Source organism: Phodopus roborovskii, unplaced genomic scaffold (genome assembly GCF_943737965.1).
Source record: "Phodopus roborovskii unplaced genomic scaffold, PHOROB, whole genome shotgun sequence".
Lineage (NCBI taxonomy): Eukaryota > Metazoa > Chordata > Mammalia > Rodentia > Cricetidae > Phodopus > Phodopus roborovskii.
In genome coordinates, this window is record NW_026126412.1 from 892236 (window position 1) to 917075 (window position 24840).

At 49.4% G+C, this 24840-nt stretch overlaps 1 protein-coding gene across 2 annotated transcripts; it reads left to right on the plus strand.

Annotated features, from left to right (window-relative positions):
• The first annotated feature begins 139 nt into the window (after positions 1–139).
• On the plus strand, positions 140–22107 carry Tert (telomerase reverse transcriptase). 2 transcript variants are annotated; one of them, XM_051182723.1, is made up of 16 exons: positions 140–460; positions 556–1894; positions 6060–6255; positions 7264–7444; positions 7990–8169; positions 8843–9001; positions 11313–11414; positions 12146–12231; positions 13774–13887; positions 14203–14274; positions 16431–16619; positions 19204–19330; positions 19785–19846; positions 20859–20983; positions 21172–21309; positions 21633–22107. In XM_051182723.1, the coding sequence occupies exons 1-16, from the start codon at positions 242–244 to the stop codon at positions 21734–21736; spliced, it is 3393 nt and encodes a 1130-aa protein (XP_051038680.1). In that variant the 5' UTR covers positions 140–241; the 3' UTR covers positions 21737–22107. The 2 variants fall into 2 exon arrangements, 1 of the variants encoding a protein (XP_051038680.1); XR_007834406.1 differs by lacking the exon at positions 20859–20983.
• The last annotated feature ends 2733 nt before the right edge of the window (positions 22108–24840 follow it).

Genomic DNA, 24840 nt, shown 5'->3' on the forward strand with positions numbered 1-24840 from the left:
ACTCATCTGGGCGGTAGTCCCTAAACGCCAACTGTGGGACCACCGACAGCAAAGTGCCACTGGTGCAACTCCGCCTCTTCCGCTACAGCGCTTGGTCCGCTTCGATCCCTCCCCTTCCTCCGTCCCGACCCCGCCTTTTCCCGCCGGGGGCTCCCAGTGTCCCGGCTCCTGACGCTTTTCTGAGCTCAGCCCCACATCGAAGTTTCCCGCACGTGAGAGGCCCGGTCGGACCTTGAGCGCGATGCCCCGCGCGCCCCGTTGCCCGGCAGTGCGCGCTTTGCTGCGCAGTCGATACCGCGAGGTGTGGCCGCTGGCAACCTTCGTGCGGCGCCTGGGACCTGAGGGCAGGCGACTTGTACAACCCGGGGACCCAAAGGTCTTCCGCACATTGGTGGCCCAGTGCCTAGTGTGTGTGCCCTGGGGCTCACAACCTCCACCTGCTGACCTTTCCTTCCAACAGGTGGGCCTCTGGCTGGGATCCCCGTGGGTCGGGGGCGGAGAGCCGGGAGGACGCGGGACAGCGCCTCTAGCTCAAAACCCTCTTCTCCTTACCAGGTGTCATCCCTGAAGGAGCTGGTGGCCAGGGTCGTGCAGAGACTCTGTGATCGCGGAGAAAGGAACGTGCTGGCTTTTGGCTTCGCGCTGCTTAACGGAGCCCAAGGCGGACCTCCCATGACCTTCACAACCAGCGTGCGCAGCTACTTGCCCAACTCAGTGACTGAGTCTTTGCGCGTCAGTGGTGCATGGATGCTTTTGCTGAACCGAGTGGGCGACGACTTGCTGGTCTACCTGCTGGCCCGCTGTGCGCTCTACCTGCTGGTGCCCCCGAGCTGTGCCTACCAGGTGTGCGGCTCACCCCTGTACCAAATCTGTGCCACCGCGGATACCTGGCCCTCTGTGTCCCCGAGCTACAGGCCCACACGACCCATGGGCAGAAATTTTACTCATCTTGGATCTACACACCCGGTCAAGAATAGCAATCACCAGGAAAGGTGGAAACCCCTGCCCTTGCCATCTCGAGGCGCAAAGCGGAGCCTAAGAATCGCCAATAGAAATGTGCCTTCATCTAAGAAGGCCAGGTGCGATCTGGGCCCGAGACTGGAGAAGGGACCCAACAGGCAGGCGGTTCCAACCCCATCAGACAGAACATGGGTGCCAAGTCCTGCCGAGTGCCCCCCAGTGACTACTAGTAGAGCTACCAAGGAAGATTTGTCTTCCGGAAGGAAGGCACCTGGCCTGAGTCGCTCTGGAGCAGTGTACTATAAGCACAAGCCCAGTTGCACATCCCCGCAGCAGTCACCAATATGCCAAGATACCTTTCAGCTCAGACCATATACTGAGACCAAACGCTTCCTCTACTCTAGAGGAGGTGGCCGAGAGAGGCTGAACCCCTCCTTCCTTCTCAACAACCTCCAGCCCAGCTTGAATGGGGCCAGGAGACTGGTGGAGATAATCTTTCTAGGCATGAGGCCTAGGACATCAGGACCACTCTGTGGGACACGCCGCCTTTCGAGGCGCTACTGGCAGATGCGACCCCTATTCCAGCAGCTGCTTGTGAACCATGCGCGGTGCCCGTATGCCAGACTCCTCAGGTCACATTGCAGGTTTCGGACAGCAACCCACCAGGTGGCAGGTGCCTTGAACACCACCAGCCAGCTGCACCTCATGAATTTGCTCCGCCTTCACAGCAGTCCCTGGCAGGTATACAGCTTTCTGCGGGCCTGTATCCTGAAGCTGGTGCCTCCAGGTCTCTGGGGTTCCGAGCACAACCAGCGACGCTTCTTTAAAAACGTGAAGCAGTTCATCTCCTTGGGAAAGTATGGCAAGCTCTCGCTGCAGGAGCTCATGTGGAAGATGAAAGTGGAAGACTGCCCCTGGCTTCGCAGCAGCCCAGGTGAGCAGGGCTGGTCTCCAGCTGAATGCAGTAGGGGCCCAGAAAAGGGAGACAGTGAGTGGCAGGAGCCCAAGGCCTCAGTGGCGCTGCGGCTTTGTGCAGTCAATGGTTGGGTGAGTTCCATCTGATGATCTCTGACTCCAGCCCAGTTTGTGCTAACCAAGATTCTTGTTCAAACTCTGGGGCAGGTTCTCAGAGCCGAGGACGCAGGTGAGCAGATAAGCTGGTGGGGTGCATAGTGGGTAGAAATACCAGCACCCACTGAGACGCTTTAGTGAAAGCTCCTACAGGCTATCCTTGACCTCCTTGTGGAACAGTGCCTCTATGCTAACAAAGGCAGGTCAGCACAGGGGCAGTCTGTCCTGGGGGGGAAGTGAGGCCCCTGAGGTTTAAGGGTTCTTCTGATTCACCCAGTGTGCAGACGTTTTTCGCTTGAGCTGTAGTGGTACAGCTGCTTAGGCCACAAAGGGTAGAACAAAAGACTTTTCTGCAGTGAAGATCCCTGTCCCATCTTAGTTTTGAAGGGACCCCAGAAAGGAGAACAGAGCCTGCTGCATAAAGGGGGACTGTTTGTCCTTGGGAGGTTGTAGAGGCAGTCCTGTGCCCTCCCTTGCCTATTAATGTTGACATTGGCTGGTCATAGCTACCCACCAATTGCCTCCTTCCTTTCAGCCAGCCCTGCTGTCCCCAACCTGTGCATCTGTGAAGGGATCACACTGTCTCTGTCCTGCTCTCCCCTCTCCCAAGCTCCTAGGATATTTACAGCTTAAGGGGGGAAGGTGGCAGAGCCACGTTTACCCACCGTGGACAATCTTTGGGAGCTTCAAAGTGAGCCTTTAACAGTACACCCCTGGCTCTCCCAGCTGCAGCCCAGAGGCTGGCTCTGTGGCCCTTAAGTCACCTCACCTGCCACCCATTGTCATCCCACTCCTTCACAGCCCAGGGCTCCCTTACCCACAGCTGTCTGTATCTGTTGCCCAGGGTTACAGAGACAGCTCTAGAGGAAAAGAAGTACTCGCACCTCCTGTCTCCTCAGGCAGATGGCAGCTCTCCTTGTTCTGGACACAAGCTGCTGCTTGCTTAGATTGGACTCTGCCCAAATCCCAGCTTTACGATTACGCTTCCAGATTTGTTTGAGCATGCCTCTCCTGCGCCAAGAACCCTTTGACTTTCAGGTTCTCTGTGGACTTTTCTCTTTTTATTCCTTCCTCTTCAGTTTTTTTTTTTTTTTTTTTTTTTTTTTGGTGTTCTTTTCTGTCATCATAGGTTGGGTATTTGGCTACACATTTCCTTTGGATACTGCCTTAGCTGCACCTAGTGCTTCCATGTGTGGTAATTTTGATATCAGTGGTTTAGGGGCATTTTCCGCCTTCCATTGTTTTTGTTTTTTGTTTTGCTGTACTTATTACCTAGGAATTTTTCAAATTCCAAATGTGTGAAATGTTTTAGATTTCCCCTTTAAATTGATTTTGAGCTCCTGTGTAGTCTGTATAACAGTTATTTGAAGGTGCTGGAAACTTGCACTTCTGCTCAGGCAGCTTTCCTAAGTTCATTGTATTTCTGAATGCTGAGGTTTTTGTGTTCACTGGGTCAGGTATACACAGGAAATGTCCACATCCTTTCCAGGCGGGGAAGAAGGATGGATACCTCTGTCTCTTGACTGGACAACTAGGGTCATTTCTTCTTGTACTGGTGGTATTTATAGGCAACATTATTAAGTATATGTACTAGTTACAAGTTTCTATTTATTTGAGACAAGGTCTTGCTATCTAGTCCCAGCTGGCCTTTAACTTGTTTACAGACAGGGCTGATCTTGAACTCACAGAGATCTGCCTATCTCTACCTCCTGAATGCTGAGATTAAAGACGTACAGCACCACACCCAGCCTGAATTTTTATCTTTCTGATTAGAGAATCTGGATATTATGTCTATAGTGATTTTTTATTTATTTATTTAATTTTTTTTTTTGGTAGGGAGTGGTTCGAGACAGGGTTTCTCTGTAACTTTGGATCCTGTCCTGGAACTTGTTTTATAAACCAGGCTGGCCACAAACTCACAGAGATCTGCCTGCTTCTGCCTCTTGGGTACTGAGATTAAAGGTGTGCGCTGCTACTGACATCTAGCCTCTAGTCATTCTCTAAATGTAAAGTTGTTTTTTGTTTTTGTTTTTTTCCTTTGAGGCAGGTTTTTGCTAATTTGCTCAGGCTGCTCTCAAGTTTGTAACCCTGTTTCCTGCCTCAGCGTCTGGAGAAGCAGGATAGCAGGTGTGTAAAACACACCCAATAGCTGAGTCTGTCAACTGTCAGACTGGCTGGCCTGGACTTGTCACTCAGCTGGAGAGCTGGGTTTGCTTGCTTCCTCTCTTTTAAGAAGAAATGCGCCTGGCTGCGCTGCTTTCAAGTTCACTTTTGTTGGTTTTCAGTTTTTCATGCATATGGGTGTTTTGCTTGTGTACCACTTGAATGCCAAGTACCTACAGAAGCCAGGAGAGAGCTGGGATCGATCCCCTTGAACTGGAGTTTCAGATGGTTGAGAGCCACCATGTGGATGGTGGGACTCAAACCCCAGTTGTCTGAAAAAAACAGCCAGAGCCCTAAGAGCTGAGCCATTTCTTCAGCCAGTTTGCTCTTAATTCTTGCTGCACTCCATGCCACCCCCGAGTCTTAGTATCTGAGCAGTCGTAAAGTGCATTTCCTTGTTGCACATGTTGTCATTTTGTTTTTACCTTCGAATGATAAGAAGTTATGTGCACTGTTCTTTGCCAGTGGTGTTCTTTGCCAGTGGTCACCTGACATTTGAACCTAAAGGTGCTTGAACTCTGGTCTGTATAGGAACTGCCTTCCTATCTCTCTGCTGATTTCCCTCTGCCTTCAGTCTCTCTACTCCCAAGTTAAACATCATTCTTGTTTCTTAAGGTCACTGCTTATTTAGTCTTATCCTTCCACACCATTTTCTCCATTTATTTACTTACTTACTTACTTATTTTTAACGATTAGTGTGTGTGTGTGTGTGTGTGTGTGTGTATGTGTATGTACACCATGCCATGCCTAGTGGTTGGAGCAGACCCGATGAGGGTGTCAGATCTCCTGGAATTGGAGTTATTAGGAGGCTGTGAGCTACCGTGTGGGTACTGAGAAACAAATGAGGACCTCTGCAAGAGCAGCCAGTGCTCTTGACCACTGAGTTATCTCTCCCGCCCCTGCTCCCTTTCTTTGTTCATTCTGCCTTCTATCCTATGCCTGGGGTTTCCTTTCCTACTTCATGTTTCTCACTGCTGGAAAACCAGCTTTATCTGGATAATGCAGGCTCCCATGGTATTTGGAGACATACAGAATGGTCTTCAGAGGCCCTCGGGAAGGACGGCTAGCGTGGCCTATGGGGCATTGAATCCTAATGTCCAGTATGACAGTGAGAGCAGCCTGTTCTCTGCTTGTCCCTACACATCTCTGAACCACACTGCTCAGGGGCAGTGAGCATGTTGTCTGTGACCCAATAGTAAACCCGTTAAAGTTTGTCTGTGCATGCGTGTAGAGGCCCGAGATTGACAGTGGGTGTCTTTAATCAAGTCGCTGATTCAGATAGGATCCATCTGCCTTTGCCTCCCTAGCACTTGGTTACAGGCACAGGTCACCACGCCTAGCTTTTGTAACGTGGGTTCCGATGATAGAACTCAGTTTTCATTCCTCTAGAGCAACCATTTTACCAACTGAGCCATGCCCCTAGCCCCTATCTGAAGATACTCTTAGCTTTAGGAGTTGGTAGAGGCTAGGGTCTGCTGAGTGGGTCCATCCCAAAAGATTCACTGGGTAGTCGGTCATGAGGGTGTTAGGTCAGATTCAGAGGTTGGAAGTGAATGGCTGTGAAAGATGGCCCAAGAGCATTTCACTCTCAGTCAGCTGCATTCCATCTCTAGTCGCTAGGCGTGCAGGATCCCATTAACGACATGGCTTTGTCAGAGAACTCGTTTGTGACCTGCCAAAAGTAAGTCCCCACCTCCCAACAAACACACACACACAAAGGTTAAGCTAGTTTATTGACATATTTTATTAGAACCCAGCATGTCCAGAGCAACACCTCGTGGGCTCATTTTGGAGTCTCGTGGCTCCCATTCTGGACATCATGGGTGTGGGGTGAGTCATGGGTATTGAGTGTCTACTGCTTTCAGGAAACAACTGTGTCCCAGCCGCAGAGCACCGAATGAGGGAAAGGATCCTGGCTATGTTCCTGTTCTGGCTGATGGACACGTACGTGGTAGAGCTGCTTAGGTCATTCTTTTACGTCACAGAGACCACATTCCAGAAGAACCAGCTTTTCTTCTACCGTAAGAGCGTGTGGAGAAGGCTGCAGAGCATTGGAGTCAGGTATCACATATATCTGCTGCTTACATACACTGACTCCCAATAGTGCCTGGCACCTGCTAGCCTGTCCCTGGGCATTTAGGGCATAGACTCCATGATGTCGTGGACTGGAGATCCTGCTTTCTGGCCTGTAAAATCATAAGTTGGGCCTGCACCGTCTATCAGATCACTAAAGTGGGAAGAATTCACACCAAATAGAAGCAGAGCAGCTACCTGTTTGGTACACGGGTGAGATGGGCTCTACCTTATGTTCACTCCTGAAGGAAGTACAATGTGAGGAGCCTCCTCGGGGAAACCACAAGGGTCCACCCCCAAGAGCTGGCAGAGGCTCTGAGTTCTCTGCTTGTTGAACTGGGGTTTGCTGTACTAGTGGAAGGTACACAGACCAGGCTGAGGAGGCAGAGTAAGAGGCCAGGCAAGGCCTGCACAGAGCAGAATATCATGTTAACCAGGATTGCTCTGGGTAGCCCTGGCTGTCTTGAAACTAGCATTGTAGATATGCTAGATTCCCCCTGACTCTGCCTTCTGAGCATTGCGATTAAAGGTGTGTGCCATCACCGCCCAGCTCCATGTCTCATGGAATCCAGCCCTTGCTATGTGTTACATGTCACCCACTGTGCTTGTGGAATCCTTAGCTGCCAGCACAGGACTTCCTATGTACTTTGGCACACATGGACCTGGAATAAGCAGGGATGCTTTTTGCTTTCACACCCCTAGAGGGCAGAAGATTGCTTCAAAAGTGCCCTGGCCAATGGGATCGCCCAAAAAAAGGAACACTGAGGGCTGACTATGGGACCAGACGTCCCAGGTGCAAACACAGGTTACATGACATGTATCCTTCCCAGACAGTTCTATGGGTTGTCTGGTTGTTGTGAGTTGCTATGGTCCTGGATGTAGCCCTGTAGCATGGCCAGGTGTCAAATGACCCGAGTTCCTAACCACCCTGATGGGATGTGTCTCTTGAATTTCCCACATGCTCATGTCATAACTCCACAATGCTCTCTGTAACAGGCAACACCTTGAGAGAGTGCGGCTGCAGGAACTGTCACAAGAGGAAGTCAGACAGCACCAGGAGACCTGGCCAGCCATGCCCATCTGCAGACTACGATTCATCCCCAAGCCCAGTGGTCTTCGGCCCATTGTGAACATGAGTTACAGCATAGGCACCAGAGCCTTTGACAAAAGGAAGCAGGTGACTGCACTTGGCTCCTTTACTGCTGGTTGAGCCTGTGCTCTGGTTACGCAAGACCTCGTGAAGTTCTGAGCCCTGGGTAGACAGAAGAGGAAGAACGGGGAACTGGTTGTTCCCAAGTCCAAAACTTAAGCACGTGGGAAGGCCCTAGAGATGGGAGTCTCAAGAGCCAAAGGGCTTGGGACTCAATCCTTGGAGATACCTCAGGGATCCTGACAGGTAGGATAGACACTGTATGGCCTCCGTGCTAGGAGCCAAAGTAACCAAGGGGGCAGCTGCCTCCCTTCCCCATAGCTGGATGTCTGAAACAGCCTCTGACCCCTCCCAGTGGACATGTCTCATGAGAAGGCAGTGCCGTGGGTGGTGGGTGAGGACAGGTTGGGGCAGGTTGGGTGAGCGTCCCAAATGCTGTCAAGTGACTTAGTGGGATAGGTCTCCTAAGACTCTGGGCTACAGGAGTCTCTTCTGAGACATCAGGGTAATCTGGGACAGTCTGCCAGGTTCATTTCTCATGTGTCTTCATTTCTAATATGGCCCTGGCCCAGGCTCAGCTTTTCACCCAGTATCTCAAGACTCTGTTCAGCGTGCTCAACTATGAACGGACAAAACATACAAACCTTCTGGGGGCTTCTGTACTGGGCCTGAATGATATCTACAAGACCTGGCGGACCTTCGTACTGCGTGTGCGCACTCTGGACCAGGCACCTAGGATGTACTTTGTTAAGGTACTCATTTGGATTCCTGTCCATCACATTAGCTCTCATGGTCTGGGTTCTAGGGTACCTCCTTGGAGCAGCCAACACTGGTTGACCCTGTTGTAGGCTCAAGCTGATAGTTGAGAGTCTTGGCCCTGCTACCATATGTAGATCAAAGATACCCTAGCCTCCCATTCTCTCTGGAGCAGAGGGACCCCATACTTCTGGGATAAACAGATCTCAGAACAGCCTTGAGTTCTCTATGGGTCCCTTGGACAGTGCATTCCAACTCCTCTAGGATCTATGCTATAGGAGAATTCTGTTGGATGCTGGGTCCCGTTCAGAGAAGTAGCATTGATTGACTGTCTACCACCAGTATCTAGGTTAGGCAGTGGCCCTTGCAGGCTTCGAGGCTCTGCAAGGAGAATGTAAGCTTTCCTTGATCCAGGGTCTTCAATCTGGGGTAACAGGCTAGAGAGAGGAATGTAGGCCCACTATTGTCCCAGGGTCCTTGGTCTGGAATGAAATTTGTGGGATGGGCACATATGACTAGGCTGGTACAGGAGCATGGAGTATCTTTCTCCTGTCTGTCTCCTGCAGGTTTGCTAAGGGCAGGTTGGAACCCAGACACCAAGGACAGAGCCAGCAGGACCCCTAGGCCAGGGCCCAATCATGCTTACTAGTGTTCACATGTGTTCCACAGGCAGATGTGACTGGAGCATATGATGCCATCCCCCAGGACAAGCTTGTGGAGGTCATTGCCAATATGATCAGACACCCAGAGAACACATACTGTATCCGCCAATATGCAGTGGTCCAAAGAGATAGACAAGGCCAAATCCACAAGTCCTTCAGGAGACAGGTAAGGCCATAGTGATGCGAGCATGCTTGTGGCACAGGCCTGCTCATGTCAGGAGTATGTGCACTCTGTCGGTGACACAGGTGAGGCTGTGGTAGGTCCACATTTCTGGCATGTCCATACGAGGACACGTCTGTGCCTTGGGTATCCATGGTGCCAGTGATCATTTGTCTGACCCCAGCCTGCCTCCCTCTACAGGACTCCCAATATAGTCTTTGGTAGGCAGGTGGGGTCTGCAGGTTTAAAGGTGGAGAGACATTTGCACAGAGTTTAGACCTGGGAGAGGTGCCAGGTGACTTCCTTTCCCTATATGTAGGACATAATAAGACTCAAGGGCAAACTTTAACTCTACATGTGTGATATGCACAGTGGCCATGTAGCTTCTGCACCAAGGACATATCCATAATCACTACACCCAGGTGATTCCTTCCCTGCTCTGCCCAGAGCAACTACCATGGTGCCTCTGTAGAGGCTAAGAGTGTAGGAGTTATTTTCTCCATCCACTCTGTGGATCTGGGGATTGAACTGAAGTCATTAGGTTTGGTGGTAGGTGTCTTTATGTGCTGAGCCATCGCACCAATCCCAATTAAACACCTGAAGTTACACATTTTTCTCTAAGACCCCTCAATAGTACTGTACACATTCTGGTGTTTTGTCAATTTGTTATCATTCAGTTCAGAACCTTTATTTGTTTATTGCAGTTTTTGATAAACTCTTTGGTGATTCAGAAGCATGTTGACTTATTTTGAAAATGCAAGGCATTTTCTAGTTATATTGCTATTCTTTTCTTTCATAAAGTTTTATTTAAATTAAAAACAATCTCATTTTACATATCAATCACAGTTCCCTCTTCCTCCCATCTTCCCATGTCCCCCCAGTCTGCCTCTCATGGGGGTTCATCAAAGTCTGTCACATCATATGTGTCAGGACCTACTCCCTCCCCCATGTATCTAGGCTAAGAGAGTATCCCTCATTAGGGAACAGACTCCCAAAGCCCATTCATGCACTATGGATAAATACTGGTTCCACTGCCAGAGGCAGCATAGACTGCCCAGGTACCCCAAATCTCACCCACGTTCAGGGGTCCTGGTTAGGTCCTATGCTAGTTTCCCAGCTGTCAGACTGGGGTCCATGAGCTCTCTCTTGCTCAGGTCATATTGCTGTTCTTTTCTAGATTAATTCTTGTACTTAAACTACTCTGGGTGACTTTACTCCTAGTACAGCAGCAAACCCCCTTGGCACATGGGGTTTTTGTTTATTTTGTGCTACTGTATGTTAATTGTTGATGGAGTTTTTCTTTCCAGTCTGGTCCCACAGCTGCTTTGCCCCAAATAAGCACATGATGACTTATATTAATTATTGAACTGTTGGCACATGGCTAAGCCTTCTATTGGCTAGCTCTGTCTTAATTATTAACCCATAACTACTAACCTATGTATTTCTATATGGCCTTGTCTTACCAGAGAATGCCTGGCACATCCTTTCTTCCTGGTCTCTGACGTCTCTTCTTGGTCTCCCTGCCACCTACCTTTCCCAGAATTCTCCTCGCCTCCTAGTCCTGCCTATCTTCCTGCCTCTGTTGGCCAAACAGGGTTTTATTTATCAACCAATAAGAGAAACATGTATACAAAAGGACAACCCCCATCAAATTGTACATAATAATGGGTTTTATTATGATATCTTTATACTCGTGTGTAATGCATTTTGACCATATTCATACATGCAACCTAACATGGGAAATTTTACGGTTCAAAAACAGTGTGCATTCTCAACATGATAGAAGGAGACAGAAGTTTTACAAGTCTGAAGATAGCCAAGTTTACTCAGACTCCAGTGTTCAGATCTCTGGAAGCCTCACATGCTTGGAATTGTTCCTGTGCTGTCAGTAGATGGTGCTATATTCCTTCTGGTGACATCCTGTCTGGAGACAGATCTTGTTGGCCACTGGATAAAAAGCAGTCATCCTGAAGAGTTCGTTGCAGGAGATGAAGGAGCCATCCCCTCTCTAATCCTGTCAGCTCTTCCTCCCATCTGTCTGCACATTGTCCCTGGAGAGGTTGGGGTGCTACTTGTCTTGTGATCATCAGTAACCACAGCATTATGGGGGTGTCTGACCCGGGGAAAGCTGACTGATGTGAAACCTGCTGTTTCTGTGGCTCTTCCTGCTGAGATGCTAGATTCTGTCTTTTCCTTATAAAACTCTGATAGCGTGGCCGCACATGGTTCTATTGTTGAACTGTGCTGTGGCTGTTGGGGCCAGAAAAGCGTATGCCCCTCTGGTTCCCCTCAAGTGTTCAACTCTTTTTTGCTATAGGTCTCCACTCTCTCTGACCTCCAGCCACACATGGGCCAGTTCGTGAAGCATCTTCAGGACTCAGACACCAGTGCGCTGAGGAACTCCGTTGTCATCGAGCAGGTCCTCAGGCTCCCCATTAACTGGCCACACCTGGTGGGGCCTTCCTCCTCTACTTGGCCATTTGCTTCAGTGCAGGAATGTGACCAACATGTTCCTTGGTGGAAAGCTCCCATGACCAAGGCCACTCTTCCTGGTGGCAGTCCCCATGACATGACCAAGACTCCCCAATAGCTACTAAGGTGGGCATGCTAAGACTCCAAAATGCCCTTTGTCCTCTCATCCTCTGTACTCCACTGATCCATTAGTGAACTAGTAAAAATATCTTCTCCCTCAGTTTTGACTTTGAGAGCATAGGACAAATTCACCTGCTTTTTTTAGTGGGCAAGTTGGACTTAATCTGCGGTCCCCATTTTGGCCCATTAAGTTTGAAGCAGTGTTTACCTATGCCACACACAGGAGATCTCCTCCCACAAATCAGTGGCTCTACAGAACTTTTGTACATATTCTACCTTTGGGGCAGGCATGCTCACTGAGACCTTTGGATGATTTTCCTTTGGCTCAGCAGGGGACAGTGTGAGCTCCAAGTTTCCATACCTAGTGCCGTAGAAATATAAAAGGTTACATTGCTGCTCTGTAAGTTACATACCCTGTCACCTTGAGTCAAATTCTACCTGGCCATGCAGGGACGATGGACCCTGGCCCCACTCCTACTTTACCATGATCACTTGATCTTAAGGAGGCACCTGGCGGCATCCTCATACTCATCTGTCTACACGTGTCTGCTTTTCTAGAGCTTATCTCTGAACGAGACCAGCAGCAGCCTGTTTGACTTCTTCCTGCACTTTGTGCGTAACAGTGTCGTGAAGATCGGTGGCAGGTGGGCATGCGTGTGGGGCAAGTGGGCAGACGCTGGGCAGCTACAGATAGGTAGAGACCGTCCTGACTGACTGCCGAGCGGGGTGCTTGCTAGCTAACTGGCTACAGCACTTAGAACTCAGACCGACTGCCTCTACCTCATTCCTTCCTCCCCACTCCCCTTTATAGAATTTTCTTGCCCTTCTGCTGGCTGGGCCACAGGACTGCCTACCCATGAGGGCCATGGGAGTTCCTGGCCAAGCTTGGCCCCAGTGAAGTTAATAATTTTGTATACCTCGCGTTCCTGTTGTCACTTTGACAAAGGGGAAGGGGCACCTCACCTGTGCAGCCAGGCATGAGAATCAACAAAGAGAAAGCAGTGCCTATGGCTGGGTCCCCCTGAGACTCCCATGAGTTACAAGCCAGACCAGGTACCCTTTGAAAACCACTGGCTCAGTACTAGAGCTGCCTAACAGCCCATCGGCCTGCAAAGACATATTTTGTGTGTCTGGATCGGATGTGAGGTTGAGTGTTTGGGCATTTGATTGCATCCTCTGCACCCAGAGTCCCCACTTGGAGAATGGAATGCACTTGGCACCATTTTGCTGGACTGATAGGAGCCCATGATGAGTGTCAATTCAGAACAGAATTCCAGGCTCACAGCCAGGTTTGTTAGAGATGAGGTCAGGCAGGACAAGAAATGCCTGAGTATCAAAAGTCACATATGTATTGGGATGTCATTAGAAATGTTCAGTGTGCATGCTGGGAGACCACAAGTTACAAGTGTACAACTGGGTGGTTTTTTTCACAAACACCACAAAGGGTACTCCTGAGTCCTGGTAATACTGAGCACAGATTTGTGAGTCTGGTGATGACTTAATCCTAGTGTGGGTCAGCTCGATACACTGAGAAGTCAGGTCTGTGTGTACCGTGTCTGGAGAGCTTCCAGGCAGATACTCCAGCAGAGGGAACTGAGTCTGTGCAAGGGGTCAAAGGTCAGCTCACACCTACTCTTCCTCACACATGGGTAAGTTTCCTGCCCTGACCATCTGAAGGCACCCACCCCTGCCAGCACCCACATGTATGTTTGATTGAAGGGTGCCGTCATGTTCTCTGTGAAGAAGGCACTGACATTTTTACATTGGCTGTTACCTGGAATGTTGCTCCATTCATAATCTGGTACTGATTGCCCCAGATAAATACTCAGTTCAAGAGCCTGATTGCTTATCATTCTTGTTTAAAATCTAAAAATTTAAAAATTAAAACCAAACCTGGAGTCAGTGAATGGGGATGTAGTCCCTACCACCCCAAGTTGTAGTAAGAGCAGGGACTGGGAGAGATAAGAGTGGTACTTAATTTGGTGTCTTTTTTAGGTCTTGGCAACTGGCAGACAATAGTAGATACTACTGTTTGTTTATGTGGCCTTTGAGCATGTTTACAGAATGGTGTCTGTGGGTAGTCGCGTATGTCTGTGTACATATTTATACATAGGGGTTTGTCAAATGCGACTGTGATGCCCACCATGGCTGCTGCTTCTGACCTTAACCACCACCACCATCCCCAGGTGCTATGTCCAGTGCCAGGGCATCCCCCAGGGCTCCAGCCTGTCCACCCTGCTCTGCAGTCTGTGTTTTGGAGACATGGAGAACAAGCTGTTTGCCGAGATGCAGCAGGATGGGTAAATGCTTGTTTTTACTGCTCCAAGGGCCTGGGTCATGAGTTGCTGTATCTTCACACTTCAGGTTTCAAACTCACCGAGTGGGTGTTACTGTTGCTTTATGTCCAAGATGTAAAGGCCATTGCCCTCACTTCATGAAAAGCTGGGAAGTGTCCCAGAGCTATGTCAGTTAGGGAGACAGTAAAGCTGTCATTTATCTCCTTTTGTGAAATAATCACTTTGTTTTGTCTCTTTCATCATGACATCTAAAACGTTTCAGGTTGGATCCATTGCAGGTGGATTCTGTGTGAAACCTGCCAACATGTCTCGTTTTAGGCTGCTTTTGCGTTTTGTTGATGACTTTCTGTTGGTGACCCCTCACCTGGTCCAGGCAGAAGCCTTCCTCAGGTAAGGACCGTCATGCCTGGGTTTCTGCTATAGAATTGTGATGTATGTATGGCTGTGGCAGCACATTTAATCGGTTTGTAATCTTGTGTGCCTGGAGCTCGTGTTGTCACCAAGGCCTAGTGGCATCTCTGCTAAGTGGCAGGGGCACCTCACCTGTACAGCCAGGCATGGCACCCCTCCAGCACCAAGGAAGGGAGTATGGCACCCATGGCTGGTCCAACGTGGTCTCACCAAGAATGCGGTGAGAGACTGGTCAGTGCCAGTATTTGGAAAGTCTTCAAATGAGACAACAGTCAGTAACTCCCATGCCTCCCAGCTAAGCCCACAGAAGGGCTGTTTGCAGGGGCCTGAGGCACTCAGCCCTTCTGGGAGATGGGAGCATAGTTAAAGCTTCTATTGCTGTGACGGGACACCATGACAACAGCAACTCTTACAAAGGAAAACATTTCATTGAGGCTGGCTTACAGTTTCAGAGGTTTAGCCCATCATCACCAAGGTGAGAAGCAAGGCAGTGTGCAGGCAGACACGGGGCCGGAGAGGAAGCTGAGAGTTCTACACCTTGATCTGCCAGCAACAGGAAGAGCTGTGTGTCTCACTAGGCATAGCTTGAGCGTATGAGATCCCAAAGCCTGGTTCCAGTGACACGCTCTGCCCAACAAGGCTACTCTTACTCCAACAAGGCCACGCCTCCTAAAGGGCCACTCCCTTCGGGCCAAGCACTCAAACACGTGAGTCTATGGGGGCCATGCCTGACATCTTTGAGAGTTCACACCACGCTATGAAGAACAGGCGCCGGATGAACAGGTCCATGACCCTGTGGGATAACGTTTCTTTATGGATTGCGTTAGGAAGAGACCAGAGAATTTGGACTTACTAAACATTGGTGTTTTGAGACATGGCTGTTGTTATCAGGAGTGGTCATTTTTCTTACATAACATTCACACTAGTGGGTTATAGTGTATACTCCAGGCCGTTTATAGTATGTAGAGGTTGGGTCAAGGTTATTGGCATATCTGGTTGTAAAGTTAATTTTTGTGGTTCAAGCTAGAATTGGGCACTGCAGCCCTGCTTCAGAGCAGGGACCATCAAGTGAGGCTCCCCAGGCACTACAGAGTTTGAGGGTTCCTTCAGATCGCGTGTTATAGAGGAGGCCCCCTCAGGCACTGTGAGGTTTGTAGACCTCCTTTTAGGGTAATTGACAAGAGGAGAAACCCTGAACGTGATTAATTAAACTGTCACCACTGAGGTACTGGTGTTTCCAGTATCCACTGGCCTGTCTGGGGGAAACAGGAAATGCTGTCTAGTTCCAAATCTGCCCATCAGGGCTCTGTACAGGTTGCCTGCACTTTCTAGCATAGTGTCCTCGAGCCCAGTGGGTTGTGCATCTCAAGATTGGTAGAATGAGGTGCGAACAGCCCCAAGATGTCCCTGCCACATCTCTATCACTCAGAATCCACGTGACCCATACATAGGCAGTAGCCATTGGGGACAGAGGACACTGCTGCTGTTGAGTAAAGTTCCAGAAGTCAGTTTTGCCCCTAAGACCTTGTCATGGCTCCAGATCAATGTCTGGGTGACAGGACCACTAGATGGGGCTGTTCATGGTCACCTATAGGAAATATCTACTATAAGGAGCTGGCCAGGGCAGCTGCAAGGACTGACTAGTCATAGGCAGGTGGATGGCATCAAGCGGCCCCACCCATGGGACGGGAACTAGACTACTGCAGACTGCCACTGTGAGTTCACCTTGAGGAAGGGTGCACATTGCCTTCGACTCACGGGCAAGCTTTCTATTTAGCATTTGCTGGTGGAAGAAGCAATTCATATCTACAGGCATCTCAAAGTTGCTACAAGAAAACAGGCTTCTGGTGTACTAGGGAGAGGGTACCTTGCTACATGGATGTTAAGGTATGGCCGTCAGAGAGTTATGTGAATCTTCCCACTTGTTGGACACCTGGCCATCTTGTTCTGAGCTGGCCCTATTGCTTACACAGAAGACAGGCACTAGGCTACAGTCCAGAGCGAGACTACCTGGTGTTCCATCAGGGTACCCACAAGGACCCGCTCTCTCCGGTCCCAGAACACCTCTGAGTATCTTTGTGGCACGTGCTGAGTGTTTCCAGGGTCCCATAACCAATGCTTCCTCTCTTACTCAGGGCCCTCGTCCATGGCATTCCTGAGTACGGCTGCATGATAAACTTGCAGAAGACAGTGGTAAACTTCCCCGTGGACGCCGGTGCCCTGGATGGCACAGCTCCACACCAGCTGCCTGCTCACTGCCTGTTTCCCTGGTGTGGCTTACTGCTGGACACTCAGACTCTGGAGGTGTTCTGTGACTACACTGGGTAAGCAAACACACCTGGCCAAGTTGAGGACCCATGCGTTCCTGGGGGCAGAGGGGACTGTGGGATGCTCCATTCTGTTTCCTACTTTTGGACACAAGTAACCATGAGGCCTGAAGAGATAAGGTCCTGGAGATGGACATATGGGCAATATGAGAACATCTTCAGCTTTGACCCAAGTCCCCTGGAGACCATGGAGCCAGGGCTCTTCTCTATATGAGGTATAAGGGTCTGAGAAGAGGAGGGAGGTTGGTCTCCACCTACCAGGAGCTCACTGTCCAGCTGTAGGGTAGATAGGACAGTGTTGAGGTGGACATAGATGAAAATATCTGGACCATTTCATTTGTGAGTAAAAGTATGACAATTGTGGCAGGCGACTGACAAACCTGTCGTCGTGTTGGCAACTGTCTGTTCTGAGCTGGGACCCAAACTCTGTCTCCACAGTGCTCTTTGAAAGTTCACACTGTAAGGGAAGAGGTGGGTGCAGATAAGCCATCCATGCAGGGACCTTATCTGCAGCCATTTCTATCTGCACAGGCCTGGGCCCCTCAGCCTTCCTGCCTTTGTATGGTGACTTGGGCCAGTCCCTGAGATTCAGCTCATATTTTTTGGCTTCACCCTCTGCCCCCTAGAGCCACTTTTGCCACCCCAGCCCCCACCTCTGTGCTCAGCACACCTAGTTGCTCCTAACCCATCAACTTGCTTATTCAGTTCCCTACAAGGGCCTGAGCTTTTTGAGGATGAAGCATTTCCTTCTGAACATGCTGCTATAGCCAGCGATCAGCACAGCCCTATGGAAAGCCAGGATGGCCTGGACAGGGGGAATTGAAGACCAGAAGGTCCCTGCTTCCAGAGTCAATGCTCAGAGCATCTGTGAGCTCGTCCACTGAGGCTGCAGAAAGGGTATGCTCAACTGAGCTGAGGATCCTTCTGTCTCAGCCAGGGACAATGTGTCTAGAGGTCAGCCAGAGGGACTAGCAACATCCTAAAGCACAGGTCACATGCAGAGTGTGAAGAGGAGTGACAGAACACGGCAGCAGAATTGTGCAGTCGATCTTTAGGATCTGTGGGGAATTGGTGCAGAATCCCCATGGATAGCAGTGTATACCGCTTAAAGCCTCACAAAATGCTTAGTGTGTGCGCAGACTCTGCATGTATTCACATATGCTTTGAGTCAATCAGGCTAGGGCGGCATCTCCAGAAAGTGACATTCACGGGTACTATGGTCCTTAGAGCACCCGTTTATTTTTTCCTAGTGATTCCACATCTTCCTGTCCATCCTTAAAAAAAATCAGAGACTACCAAAAATTTTACTTGCGTGTTCGCAATAGTGAGACTGGTTTGTCTTGCCTGTTGACCTAAGCAGTAGCACAGAAGATGCTACAGAACACAGAAAGCAGCCTTACATCACATTTTCAAACAGTATTTAACATCAGAGTAATCAAAAGCACGTGTAAAAGGAATGGCTGGGACTGGGGAGCTAACTTGGGTTAAGAGTGCTTGCTGAGCCGGGCGTTGGTGGTGCAAGACTTTAACCCCAGCATTTGGGTGGCAGAGGCAGGCAGATCTCTGTGAATTCAAGGCCAGCCAGGTCTACAGAGTGAGTTCCAGGACAGGCACCAAAGCAATCCAGACAAACTCTGTCTCAAAAAACCAAAAGATTAAAGAGTGCTTGCTGTGCAAGAATGAGGACCTGAGTTCTAAACCCCAAAACCCACATGAAAGCCAGGATAGTTGCATGCACTTATAACCCAACACTGTAGGCAGAGACGGAGAAAAGTTGGTCATAGGGGCTTGCTGGTTGCCAGCCTAGTGCAGTGAGAGCTCTTGTTTCAAGGGGATAATGTGCAGTGTGAAGGAGCAGGTCACCCCTTCCTCAGGCCTTCATCCACATGCACAGTCATGCACTCATACATGCATAAAAAAATAATAATAATTTTAAAAAACCTTTTAGAGGAACTTAACAGAGGTAACTGTGCCTGTCACCCTATTCACCCTTGAGGATGATGCAAGGCCACTGTGTGACAAGAAGGCACCATCCCTTACCTTCTGCCCTGCACATGTCCCATCTTGTCATTTCTTTTCCGAAGATGACCGAGAACCAACATGCAGTCTGCAGGTGGTTTGACACCATTGTAGCCATTTCCTTACTTTCTGCTGCCACCGAGGTCTGGCTGGCGGTAATTTTCTGCTCCATTGACAGCCCTGTTCTGGGAAGGCGCTCTGCCAGGCTTCAGCCACTTAAAGAGTGATTTCCTGTGTGATTCCTTCTGTGACTTCTTTCTGAACTGTGAATTTTGTCAGCTCTTACTTGCCACTGATGAGCAAAGATGTCTGGTGATCCCAAGCCTGGATAAAATGGATGTTGTTCACTACATCTGTTTGGGTTTGGTTGTCCGGGGCTTTGGGTGGTACTGTGAGCGTATACCAAGAGCTGAGATGTGTTCCATGTGTGAAGGCCCATCCCTATCTAAGCCTTCAGTGTGTGGCAGGGAGGGGCAGGAGGTGGAAGGGCATTCATTGGTGCTGGTCTCTCAGAGGAAGGGTTGCTGTGGAATCACACAGATAGGGTACCTTTGTGCTGCAGTTACGCCCGGACCTCAATTAAGGCAAGCCTCACCTTCCAGCGAGCCTTCAAGGCTGGGAGGAACATGCGACACAAGCTCTTAGCTGTTTTGCGGTTGAAGTGTCACAGTCTGTTTCTAGACTTACAGGTAAGCAGGTAGACAGCCACCTCATCTGTTGTGCAAGTCCTGTTCTTTGTGTGGGGGGCATGTGCATGGGTTCGTATATATGGGTCCAACTGTGTGCAATGAGCATGCAGACATCTGCATGTGTACTGAGGATCCCTGAGCATCCAGCCTGCTCATCTCCATCACCTTCCAATACTGTCATCAGTCCCCACAGAGAGAGGGGCTCCCTAGATCCTGGCCTTGGCCTTGGGCTCTCAGGCTATTGCTGCTGAGTTCTTTGTCTAGCAGGGGCCACCGTGGTAGGCTTTGGTCTCTGCTCCTACCTTCCTCTTCCCCTTTTAACGACACTGGAGGCCTGGCTGTATTTCCTGGGTTTCCCACACAAGTGGCTTTCTTATCTCATGTGACAACACAGATAATGTTCATTTGTGATCGAGGAATGTTACTGATGGTTCTCTTTCTATTGGGATTCCAGATGAACAGCCTTCAGACAGTCTGCATCAATGTGTACAAGATCTTCCTGCTTCAGGCCTACAGGTGAGTCATGGACTGTGCCACCACTAGAGGGCGGCACAGGCCAGAAATGCCAGCCATGCCATCTGCTGGTGCTTCCAAGCCTAAGCACCAGCTGCCTAGTTGGGGAGTGCTGGAGTGGGGTTAGGAAAAAGCAGCATTCTGTTGGGTCTCCCCACAGCTCCATATTTGTCAGATGAGAGCCTCTTTTGCTCTCTCTGTGCTGGGAGCACGTGTGACCTAACGTGCTGACCAGAGCCTGTGCTGGCTGTCTCGAGACAGGAGAAGGAGCTGGGGTAAAGAGCCACAGAAAGCAGAGAATAAGGTCCATTGCTGACAGTGTCACCAATCTTGCACCCCAGCAGCCTGGCCATCATGGTGCCCCCCTCATTGGCTTGTGCTTCCGCAACATTCTTGTCTTTGGTTGGCCCCGGGACCTGGGGCTGGTGGCTGATCAGCAGGAGCCATTCCCGGGTTTAGGTAGTGAAATGTCTCCACCTTATCAGGTTCCTGAGGCCAGACCCGATGTCATTCATTACACAGTCACTTCTCTACCTGACCACAGGGACACAGCATGGGTCCTTTCTTCTGACTGTAGGGATGGGACTGGCTTCCCAAGACTCGTGAAAGGAGGGCTGCTCCCCAGAGTTGTAGCCACTGTGGATCTGTCCTAAGTAACCTCCCCAGTCACTGGATCAGAGAATGGGGAAGAGCTTGTGCTGTGAAAGACTGGGCACAATTTCATTGTCAGGCAATTTACCCTTACTATGATGTGAGATGACAATTCATGAGACATTTGGGAAGAGACTAGTTATGTGGCACTATACATGTATGAAAACATAGGCACATACACATGCAGAGTGTTTACATGTAGTTGTAAGTCCATTTGTACATGTAGTTACATGATTCTGTGAATGTGGAGCACATAGATCTGTGCGCATAATTCACATGTCTGCACAGACAAGAGGTTGCTCTTGTGTATGAGCCTGTACACATTTACCAAGGGCCCTTCCCCACCACTGTGGCTCCTGCCCAGGTTCCATGCATGTGTGCTTCAGCTTCCCTTTGACCAGCACGTTAGGAAGAACCCTGCATACTTTCTGAGCATCATCTCCAACATAGCATCCTGTTGCTACTCCATCCTGAAGGTCAAGAATGCAGGTACGTGGATGGCCAGGACCAACATTCTCGTGCAGGGCGTGGATATCCTGCACTCATTCAGGAGCTAGTGTAGCCAACAATCACTCCGGGGCCTGGGTCCTAGCAGGTCAAAGGGTGTTGAGGGTACCTTTGGAGGGCATGAGGGTCTATGGCCAACTGGGTTCTTCAGCTTCCATCTGCTCCCCCAGGAATAACACTGAAGGCCAAGGGTGGCTCTGGCTTATTTCCTCCTGAAGCTGCACGTTGGCTCTGCTACCAAGCCTTTCTGCTCAAGCTGGCTGGTCATTCTGTCACCTACAAGTGTCTCCTGGGACCTCTCAGGACAGGTAAATGAGCTCCCTCCAAATGGCCCCCGAATCTACCCTTGACCACTGAGTGCCTAGGTGAACCCAAAGGCAGATTGAGGAGCCCACTCGGGTCTGGTCCCTTCGCCTCCTCTGCTCTGCTGCTTCCTAGATGCAGGGAGGGACCCTCAGGTTTCTTTCTGTGTTGCTTCTGTTTCCATGTTGTCTTTCGTGAGGTCCTCGTGAGTCCACTGTGGTGGTGTGTCCCTGGGTGGGGAGAAACACGTGGCCGGGACTTGACCCAGGTAGGCTAAGGGGCTACCTCATCTCTGTGGAATGAAATGTGAGTGCATCCTCTGTTGCAGTCCAAAAGCAGCTGTGCCGGAAGCTCCCGAGGGCAACAATGGCCATCCTTGAGGCTGCAGCTGACCCAGCTTTAAGCACAGACTTTCAGACCATTTTGGACTAACCCTGCCCTTTCAGCTGGATGGACATGGGCATTGTAGCCTCACCACTCCTGGATGCTTGTCACAAGAGGGACTGACCTGTGGTGAGGCCATTTTGCCCTCCGAAACCTGTGTTGTGGTGGTAGTATAGGAGTTTGTCCCGGCGCCGTGTCTCCTGTGATGGGCTTCATTTCCTTCCTGATGCCCTCCAGGGAAGCAGCTCCCTCCCCTAACAACAAACACTGGGACAGTGTGGACAGATGTGAGATCTTGTGTCTTTTCATATCTAACCATGGACCCTTTCCCAATGGGGTCAGAGTGTCTTAGAGACGAAGACAGGATTTTAAGCCAGTAACCTAAATTACAGCCTAAATATACTCCAAATTCAGATGTTGTTTGTTTGTTTGTTTTTAGCCTTGCTTGTCCTGAAACTAGCTCTGTAAACCAGGGTGGCCTTGAACTCATAGAGACCCATCTGCCTCTTGAGTGCTGGTATTAAAGGTGTGTGTCACCATTACCCAGTTGCCTTGTTACTTTTCAATTGCTGTGATAAAACACCATGACCGTGACAATTTATTTTTTAAAGAAGCGTTTATTTGGGGCTTACGGTTTTAAAGGTTTAGAATCCATGATCATCATGGCAGGGAGCATTGCAGCAAGGAGGCAGCCATGGTGTCTTTTTACACCTAACCATGGAGCCTTTTCCAAAGGGCCAGTGGGGTCAGAATGTCTCAGGGATGAAAACAGGACTCTGAACTGGTGTGGTGTTTGGCATCAGTATGGTCCCCCATTGACTCACGTTTAAATGCTTGGCCTATTGAGAATGTCACTATTAGGAGGCGTGGCCTTGTTGGAGGAAGTGTGTATGTCACTGTGAGGACAGGCTTTGAGGTCTCATATGAGCTTAAACTGTGCCCAACACATGGATGACTTCAGCTGCTGTGGATCAAGACATAGAACTCTCAGCTCCTCCAGCACGCCATGTCTGCCTGCACGCCACCATGTCCCATGACGCCACCATGTCCCATGACGATAATGGACTGAATCTCCTCTGAATATGTAAGGCTAAGCGACCCCCGATTGAATGTCTTTCTTTATAAGAGCAGTCATGGTCATGGTGTCCTTTTATAGCAATAGAAGCCCTAACTAAGATAGCCAGGAACCTAAATTATAACCTAAATAGATTCCAAATTCAGGCACTGCATATCTTAGTTACTTTTCTATTGCTGTGATAATGACCAAGGCAACTTATATAAGTTGTTTTTTGTTTGTTTGTTTTGTTTTTTATACTGGGGAAGCTGAGAGTTTACATCCTGATCCACACGTATATGCCTTATGTTAGTACTGAAGCAGACAGGCGTCACACACAAAGAGTAAATTGTGAAATTGTTATTTGTCATCATACTAGTTTGAGGTGCCACTCAAAAAGACTTCTACTTACATCTTTTCTGCCACTGATTGCACACTGTGCATCTTCATCACAAAGCCCCTTTCAAACTACCTGCCCATGTCTTTTGCATAAACTTCTCTTTCATTCTTCTCCAACCTGGTCCCTTCTTCAAATATTGTGCTCCATCTTTGAGCCTTTCCCTTTGCTCAGCCCACACAGCAGAGGTCTTTTCTCCTTTCCTTTCCTTTTTAATTTTTTTTTTCATTTTTTCCTTCTCATTGAAAATAGCTTCTTTTTCAAACACTACATCTTGATTACAGTTTCCCTCCCTCCCACTTTGCCCAAAGCTCTCCCTTCCCTTCTAAGAGATAACAACCAAACATGATAAGATAGAAGATAAATTATCCCATGGAGACTGGACCAGGCAACCCAACAAAAGGGAAAGAGCCCCAAGAACGGACACAAGAATCAGAGACCCACCCATTTACACACTTGGGTCCATAAAAAACGCTATGCTGAAAGCTATGATTTATATGCAAAGAACCTGTGCAGGCCCATGTTGGCTCTGTGCGGTCTTCGTAAGTCCCTATGAGCCTGGCTTGGTTGATTCAGAGAGCCTTGTTTTTCTGGTGTCCTCTATCCCCCCTGGCTTTTAACACACTTTCTGCCGCCTCTTTCTCGGGGTCCCTGAGGTTTGAGGGGAGGGATTTGATGAAGACATTCCATTTACGGCTGTGTGTTTCAAGGACTTTCTTTTTGCATGGTGTCTGCTGTGTTCCTTCTGCTGTAGGAGGAAGTTTCGCTGATGACTGAACAAGGCACTGATCTGAATATAGCCGAATATCACTAGGAGTCATTTTATTGATAACTTTTTTAAAACCAGTATTGTTTGGTTTTGCCCTAGGTCTCTGAACTATCTAGTCTCTGGTTCTTGGTCACCTAAGCAGTGTTGGGTATGGATGCCATCTTGTGGAGTGTGCCTTAAATCAGACATTGGTTGGCCATTCCCACAAGTTCTGTGCCACCATTGCCCTAACCTATCTTGCAGGTAGGACAGATTGTAGGTCAAACGTTTTGTGGCAGAGCTGGTGTTAACACTTCTCTTTTGGTACCTGCAGAGTACCTCCCTACACCAAAGACACTAGAACATAGGGGTGAAGGTTCTGTGTAGGCATCAACTCAACCTCTCCATGTTCAGTGAGTTTTGTGAGCGCTGCCCTTGGCTGTCAGTTTGCAGAGAACCCATTGTCTTACTTAGCAACAGCCTGGGTGTTTGGGAACCCCCCCCCCCGGGCAACGATGATAGAATGCAACTTAGTCCTTGCACTGAATGCCTCATTTGGTGACAAGAGATGGCCAGTCAGGACTCAACTTCCCCATTATTAGGAGGCTTCACTAGGATCGTCTTCCTAGTTTCCACTGCATCCCTTAAAGGCCCCTCAACTCCAAATGTCTCCTCAAATTCCCTCCCTCAACCCTATCTCCTCTCCCCATCCTCACCTGACCCTCCTGTTCCCCTCATGTCCCCAGTCCACCTGTAAAATATATTCTGTTTCCCCTTCACAGGGAGAGCCATGTGTCCCCCCTAGTCCCTTCCTCTATATCTAACCTCTGTGGTTCTTCAGACTGGAGCTTGATTATCATTGAGGTAGATTGATTCTCAACTTTCTGAGGAACTGCCATATTGATTTTCATAGTGGCTATGCAAGTTTGCACTGATGGGAGCCTTTGAAACCT